Source organism: Eretmochelys imbricata, chromosome 20, assembly GCF_965152235.1.
Source record: "Eretmochelys imbricata isolate rEreImb1 chromosome 20, rEreImb1.hap1, whole genome shotgun sequence".
Lineage (NCBI taxonomy): Eukaryota > Metazoa > Chordata > Testudines > Cheloniidae > Eretmochelys > Eretmochelys imbricata.
In genome coordinates this window covers 302,663-310,438 of record NC_135591.1, presented here as the reverse complement: position 1 = coordinate 310,438, position 7,776 = coordinate 302,663, and the positions used below count along the sequence as shown (strand labels likewise).

Here is a 7,776-nt window from a genome sequence, read left to right as displayed (position 1 = left end):
AATTTGTTTGACTTGCATTTTTTCTGCATTTCTCTGAAACAGCAGCTCCTGCTCTGTAAACTTCTCTCACCTTGATGTATTGAGCAAGTTTAGCATATAAGTAAGAAATCCTATACACTGCAGAAAGTTGTTGAATTGCTCCTGAACTAGTGAACCCCCCTAATACTCTAGGCAGCATGGTGCCAGTAGGGACTGCTGTCTCAAATGAGAGAGAATAGTGTTTAAGATTCAGTGCTTCACTTAAGTGCCAGCTATGGTGCTCTGACTATACGTCAAACGAGCTTTAATCAAGTGACAGGCTCTTCACAAACATTTTGTAAAATTATTCACTGTGTGCGAAGCTGGACACATTACCTCCATGAATATTTTCATTATTCCTAGCTCCAATAATTTCTATTCAATGTCCCTAAATTGCCCCAGAGTTAGTGTACCTTGCTAAACTTTCACTATGTGTTCTACTCACATACATCTGTAGCAAAAGAACCCTATGTCTAGTATGGCCAAATACTTTTCCAAGTAGCCTTTGCCAAACCTACTTCCACTTCATACTGTCTTGAGAGAAATACTTACACATCCTGCAATTACTATTAAGGAAACTCTAAAGTTAATAAGAGGAACTAGCAGCTGTGGCTTACCTGTTTTATAGCACTGTTACTCTAGTAGCATTGAGATAAAACAGTCCAAAGCAAAGTTCAGACTGCACCAGGCCCTCTGCCTGTTAGGCTTGGTGTTGAGACCAAAATCTACAGCAAACTCCACTGTCCATAATTTTTTTTTTCCAACTAAAGGAAAGTTCTTGTAAGAATTTGCTTAGTCTATTTTCTACTTTTAATCTCAAGCCTGTCCCCAGAACCGTCTAACATTGAAATGAAACTCTAAGCTTGTGGAAGTGAGCATCTGGCCATGGGGAGGAGGACACACAACTGTTAAATTCATGCATTTCTGGATCGTTTGGTGACTGGAAGACTTTACCATGGATGTGAAACTATTGTTTACAAAATCTAATATGCTTGGAAGCAGGACTCAGTCCAAAGCTGTTCCAGAAATTTGTTCTCCACTTCCTCAGTTTGAGTCTACACTAAGAAATTAGGTCAGTATAACTCACTCAGCAGTGTGAAAAATCCACCCCCCCCCCCCAAGCAATGCAGTTAAACTGACTTAACTCCTAGTGTAGACAATGCTAGGTCAATGGGAGAATTCTCCTAGGCTACATCTACAGTACAGCCAGACTCCACTCTCTGAGATTGATTTAATTGGTATAGTGAACACCCACCAAATCAACAGCAGCTCGCTCTCAAGTTGACCCCTGTACTGTATGCCCGATGAGAAGAGTAAGGTAAGTCGGTGGGAGAATTTCTCCCCTCGACCTCCGCACTGTGCAGACCCTGCAGTAACTTGTTTTCCCCAACAGCTGTCTGGGTAGGTCAACACAGCAGGACACAGCTTATCTAGCAAGTTCTTGGAATGTATTGGATAATTTATTTCAGAAGGTGGAGAAAGCTATTGGGGGGGAGGCCATTCTAGATTTGATTTTGACAGACAGGGAGGAACTGGTTGAGAATTTGAAAGTGGAAGGCAACCGGGAAGAAAGTGATCATGAAATGGTAGAGTTCATGATTCTAAGGAATAGTAGGAGGGAGAACAGTACAATAAAGACAATGGATTTCAAGAAGGCAGACTTTAGCAAACTCAGGGAGTTGGTAGGTAAAATCCCATGGGAAGCAAGTCTAAGGGGAAAAAACAATTGAACAACAGTTGGCAGTTTTTCAAAGAGACATTATTAAGGGCACAAGAGGAAATTATCCTACTGTGTAAAAGATAGGAAGTATGGCAAGAGACCACCCTGCTTAACCAGGAGATCTTCAATGATCTAAAACTCAAAAGAGAATCCTACAAAAAGTGGAAACTTGGTCAAATTACAAAGGATGATTGGTTTCAGAGTTTCTACTGAATACATCTGATGAAGTGAGCTGTAGCTCACAAAAGCTTATGCTCAAATAAATTTGTTAGCCTCTAAGGTGCCACAAGTATTCCTTTTCTTAAAGGATGTCTATAAACAAACAAGTATGTAGGGACAAAATTAGAAAAGCAAAGGCATAAAATGAGATCAAACTAGCTAGGGACATAAAAGGAAACAAGAAAACATTTTACAAAGACATTAGAAGCAAGAGGAAGACCAAGGACAGAGTAGGCCCATTACTCAATGAGGGGGGGAAAGACAAAGGAAAATGTGGAAATGGCAGAGCTGCTTAAAAAACTTTTGTTTTTCACCAAGAAGGTTGGTGGCAATTGGACATCTAGCATAGTGAATGCCAGTGAAAATGAGGTAAGATTAGAGTCTAAAATAGGGAAAGAACAAGTCAAAAATTACTTAAACAAGTTAGATGTCTTCAAATCACCAGGGCCTGATGAAATGCATCCTAGAATACTTAAGGAGGAGATATGAGCCATTAGCAATTATTTTTGAAAAGTCATGGAAGACGGGAGAGATTCCAGAAGACTGGAAAAGGTCAAATATAGTGCCCATCTATAAAAAGGGAAATAAGGACAACCCAGCGAATTATAGACCAGTCAGCTTAACTTCTGTACCCAGAAAGATAACAGAGCAAATCATTAAGCAATTAATTTGCAAAACATGTAAGAGATAATAAGGTGATAAGTAATAGCATGGATTTGTCAAGAACAAATCATGTCAAACCAACCTGATAGCTTTCTTTGACAGGGTAACAAGCCTCATGGATGGGGGGGGAAGCTGTAGATGTGGTATATCTTGTCTTTAGTAAGGCTTTTGATACTGTCTTGCATGACCTTCTCATAAACAAACTAGGGAAATACAACCTAGATGGAGCTACTATAAGGTGGGTGCATAACTGGTTGGAAAAATCGTTCCCAGAAAGTAATCATGAGTCCTTCACAGTCATGCTGGAAGAGCTTAAGGAGTGGGGTCCCGCAGGGATGTTCTGTTCAATATCTTCATCAATGATTTAGATAATGGTATAGAGAGTACACTTACAAAGTTTGAGGACGATACCAAGCTGGGAGGGGTTGCAAGTGCTTTAGAGGATAAGATTAACGTTCAAAATGATCTGGAGAAATGGTCTGAAGTAATTAGGACAAATGCAAAGTACTCCACTTAGGAAGGAACAATCAGTTGCACACATACAAAATGGAAAATGACTGCCTAGGAAAAAGTACCGTGGAAAGGGATCTGGGGGTCACAGTTGCTAAGCTAAATATGAGGCAACAGTGTAATGCTGTTGCAGAAAAAGCAAACATCATTCTGGGATGTATTAGCAGGAGTGTTATAAGCAAGACACGAGAAGTAATTCTTCTGCTCTACTCCGCTCTAATTAGGCCTCAACTGGAGTATTGTGTTCAGTTCTGGGCACCACATTTCAGATGTGGTCAATTTGGAGAAAGTCCAGAGAAGAGCAACAAAAATTATTAAAGGTCTAGAAATCATAACCTATGAGGGAAAAATTGGTTTTGTTTAGCCTGGAGAAGAGAAGACTGAGAGGGGACATGATAACAGTTTTCAAGTACATAAAAGGTTGTTGCAAGGAGGGAGAAAAATTATTGTCCTATCCTCAGAGGATAAGAACAAGAAGCAATGGGCTTAAATCACAGCAAGGGCACTTTAGGTTGGACATTAGGAAAAACTTCCTAACGGACAGAGTAGTTAATTAAGCACTGGAATAAATTGCCTAGGGAGATTGTGGAATCTCCACCATTGGGGATTTTTAAGAACAGGTTGGACAAACACCTGTCAGGGATGGTCTAGATAATACTTAGTCCTGCCTTGAGTGCAGGGGACTGGACTAGATGACCTCTCGAGGTCCCTTCCAGTTCTACGAGTCTATGTCGACTCCAGCTACGTTATTCATGCGTAGCATAGGTCAATTTACTGCAGTAGTTGAGACATAGTCCTATTAACCTAGCTACTGCCTCTCAGGTAGATTACCTATGCTGCCTGGAGAACCCCTCCAATCAGTGTAGGTAATGTCTCCATTGAAGCATTATAGGGATACAGCTACAGTGTTTTTAAGTGTAGACAAGCCCTCAGTCTCCCTCAACCTGCGGCTATTCAGTTTGCTGGCCTGGAAGTGGATAATTTTAGAAGAATGGCATCAAGGCAGACACCCCCCCCGTGAGGGGCTTTGAGTAAAATTGTGTATTGATGTTGATTTAACTGACTTACTCCTCCACTCAGGTGGTTCTAGTCACATACTGACAAGAGGAGAAATAAGTAAAATATTTAATCACGTGATCAAAACAGATGCTTACGATGCTTACACAGAGTTACTTTGTAACGTCTCACTGGTGCAGAAAAACTCAAGACAGGGTAGTGTGCCTGAGGAAAACCCCAAGTGATCCAAGCTAGCTAGCCCTCATTTGTGATCGGGAAGGGTTGCACGTGCTACCTGATTACTGCAGCAGGAGTAATCTCAACCTAGGCTCTGGCCATGCAGCCGGCCAGAGAGCAGGACTCAGTCCTCAACGACCCCTGTCTTTAGCTGGTTCTGTTCAGGCGGCTTCAGGGCTTTCTGGCGCTGGAAGTAGCGGTAAACCCTGGCGCTGCAGAGATAGCCCCCGTAGACGGTCAGAAGCATCATGGAGCCGGAGAAGGCCTTATACCCAAAGTCCGCGAGCTGCTTGGCGGAGGCCATGCTCGTACCCTGGAAAACACAAGGCCGGTCTCAGCCGCGGGTGCCGCGGCCCGCCGAGGCCTGGCGGCCAGAGCCCGCGGGGCCCAACGCGCTTCGCCCGAGAGAGCGCAGGCCCGTCCCCTCCGGGGGCGGGGGACGGACCCCTCCCGCGGCGAGCCTGGGCGCGCCCGAAGCCGGCCGGGCTCCGGCAGGTCCCCGCGGGGCCGGGAGCAGCCCGGCTGCCCATGGCCGCGGGCCCCCGAGCCTCGCACACCGACCGCGGCCTCCCGCCGCCGCCGCCCGGAGCGACCCGCCCCCCCGCGCGCCGAGCGGCAGGGCGGGGCCAGCCCCCGCGACCGTCACCTCCTGCCGGGCGCGCTGCGAGAGGACGCGTCTCGGAGACCGGGGTCGGCGGCAGTTCCGGGTTGGACGCCTCGCGCGCACCCCGCCCTCAGCCCAGTCACCGTTCCCAGAGGCGACGCCCTTCCGGTCACGTGTTCCCAGCCGGGCGGCGGAAGTCAGGTGCCGCAGCGCAGGGCGATCTAGGCCGGTGCATGCTGGGAGCTGTAGTCTCCGTGGGTATCTGCCCCCCTCGGGCGGGGCGATGGGGGAGCCAATGGCGGTTGGGGGGCTGGGGAAGTGACGCGCGCTGTCTCCCCCTCTGCCTGTCCCTGCGTTGCTCATTAGCCTAGCCGGCCACAGGGCGTCTGGCACGTGACCCCCCCAGTCACGTGCACGGTCACAGGCGCCCCCCGTCCCCCCGGCAGAGCGGAGCCCCCGGGCCCCACGTGCCCCTTGATGCTCCGGGCCGGGCCCGGCGGGGGGTAGGGGGGGCTCAGAGCTCAGTATCCCCCGCCCCTGCGGAAACCCCGTCACGCCGGGGGGGGGGGAGGCGCGGGGCGCGGCAGCACCCCTGGTGCCCGCACCACGGCCCCGCACCCGCCCGCTATGCCCAGCCCCGCTGGCCCCGGCGGCTCCCGGATACCGCCTGAGGGAGCGGCGGGGAGGGGCCGCCTCCAAACCCCTCAGCCTGTGCCGGGGCCGCGCTCCGGGGGGGGCCGTGCTTTGGCGGGGGGCGCGCTTTGGGGGAGCGCGCTCTGGGGGGGGCCGCGCTCCGGGGGGGCTGCGCTCGGGGGGGCGCGCTCCGGGGGGGGCCGTGCTTTGGGGGGCCGCGCTTTGGCGGGGGCGCGCTTTGGGGGAGCGCGCTCTGGGGGGGGCCGCGCTCCGGGGGGGCGCGCTCCGGGGGGGCTGCGCTGTGGGGGGGCGCGCTCCGGGAGGGCCGCGCTCTCGGGGGGCGCGCTCCAGGGGGCCGCGCTCTGGGGGGGGGCGCGTTTTGGGGGGGGGCCGCGCTTTGGGGGGGCGCGCTCCGGGGGGGCCGGGCCGCGCTCTCCAGCCCTCCCTCAGGGCACCAGGCTCCGGGGCTGCTTCAGTGCAGGGAGCGGGCGGGCGCGGCAGCGCGGAGACGGGCTTTGGCGGGCTGCAGCTCGCGAGCCTCCGGTTCCCCTCGCGGACGCAGGCGGGCCCGGGAACACGCGAGCCTGCAGCGGCCGCCGCCCGGTGCCGCTGGCTCCCGCCCCAGCCCCGTCACCCGGGAGTCTGTCCTGCGGCGACCGCTCCTGCCCCAGCCTCCCGCCCCGCTCGTGGGGCAGAGCCGGGGTCCGCCCGGCTCCGTTCGCCTCCGCTCCGCCCCTCCACGGGCTCCTTCCCCACGCGCCTCCCACCGTGACTCTACGCCCTGCCCCCCCCGCGTGACATCCGCTGCTACCCCCTGCCCCCCCCCGCGTGACATGAGCTGCTACCCCCTGCCCCCCCCGCGTGACATGAGCTGCTACCCCCCGCCCCCCCCCGCGACATGAGCTGCTACCCCCTGCCCCCCCCGCGTGACATCAGCTGCTACCCCCTGCCCCCCCCGCGTGACATGAGCTGCTACCCCCTGCCCCCCCCGCGTGACATCAGCTGCTACCCCCTGCCCCCCCCGCGTGACATCAGCTGCTACCCCCTGCCCCCCCCCGCGTGACATGAGCTGCTACCCCCTGCCCCCCCCCGCGTGACATCAGCTGCTACCCCCCGCCCCCCCCCGCGACATGAGCTGCTACCCCCTGCCCCCCCCGCGTGACATCAGCTGCTACCCCCTGCCCCCCCGCGACATGAGCTGCTACCCCCCTGCCCCCCCCGCGTGACATCAGCTGCTACCCCCTGCCCCCCCCGCGACATGAGCTGCTCCCCCCTGCCCCCCCCAGTGTGACATCAGCTGCTACCCCCTGCCCCCCCGCGACATGAGCTGCTACCCCCTGCCCCCCCCGCGTGACATCAGCTGCTACCCCCTGCCCCGCCATGTGTGACATGAGCTGCTACCCCCTGCCCCCCCCGCGTGACATCAGCTGCTACCCCCCTGCCCCCCCCGCGACATGAGCTGCTACCCCCTGCCCCCCCGCGACATCAGCTGCTACCCCCTGCCCCCCCGCGACATGAGCCGCTACCCCCTCCCTCCCCGCGTGACATCAGCTGCTACCCCCTGCCCCCCCGCGACATGAGCTGCTACCCCCTGCCCCCCCCCGCGTGACATGAGCTGCTACCTCCTGCCCCCCCAGGGTGACATGAGCTGCTACCCCCTGCCCCCCCGCGACATGAGCCGCTACCCCCTGCCCACCCACGTGACATCAGCTGCTACCCCCTGCCCCCCCCGCGTGACATCAGCTGCTACCCCCCTGCCTCCCCGCGACATGAGCTGCTACCCCCCCTGCCCCCTCCGCGTGACATCAGCTGCTACCCCCTGCCCCCCCCGCGACATGAGCTGCTACCCCCTGCCCCCCCCCCCGCGTGACATCAGCTGCTACCCCCTGCCCCCCCGCGACATGAGCTGCTACCCCCTGCCCCCCCCGCGACATGAGCTGCTACCCCCTGCCCCCCCGTGTGACATCAGCTGCTACCCCCTGCCCCCCCAGTGTGACATCAGCTGCTATCCCCTGCCCCCCCCGTGTAACATCAGCTGTTACCCCGTCCCCCCCCGCGACATGAGCTGCTACGCCCTGCCCCCCCAGTGTGACATTAGCTGCTACCCCCCCTGGCCCCCCCGCGTGACATGAGCTGCTACCCCCTGCCCCCCCAGTGTGACATCAGCTGCTACCCC

General features: G+C 55.6%; 1 protein-coding gene across 1 annotated transcript; it reads right to left on the bottom strand.

The window, feature by feature from the left end:
* Window positions 1-4,241: 4,241 nt before the first annotated feature.
* Window positions 4,242-5,166, bottom strand: COX14 (cytochrome c oxidase assembly factor COX14). Its single transcript, XM_077838746.1, has 2 exons — window positions 5,010-5,166; window positions 4,242-4,676 (listed from the first exon to the last, which is right to left on the bottom strand). Exon 2 carries the CDS (start codon window positions 4,665-4,667, stop codon window positions 4,488-4,490), a length of 180 nt encoding a protein of 59 aa, XP_077694872.1. The 5' UTR covers window positions 4,668-4,676; window positions 5,010-5,166; the 3' UTR covers window positions 4,242-4,487.
* Between the last annotated feature and the right edge of the window lie 2,610 nt (window positions 5,167-7,776).

Coding starts and splice junctions, on each gene's coding strand:
- COX14 (XM_077838746.1), bottom strand. CDS start 4,667: ATGGCCTCCGCCAAGCAGCTCGCGGACTTTGGGTATAAGGCCTTCTCC.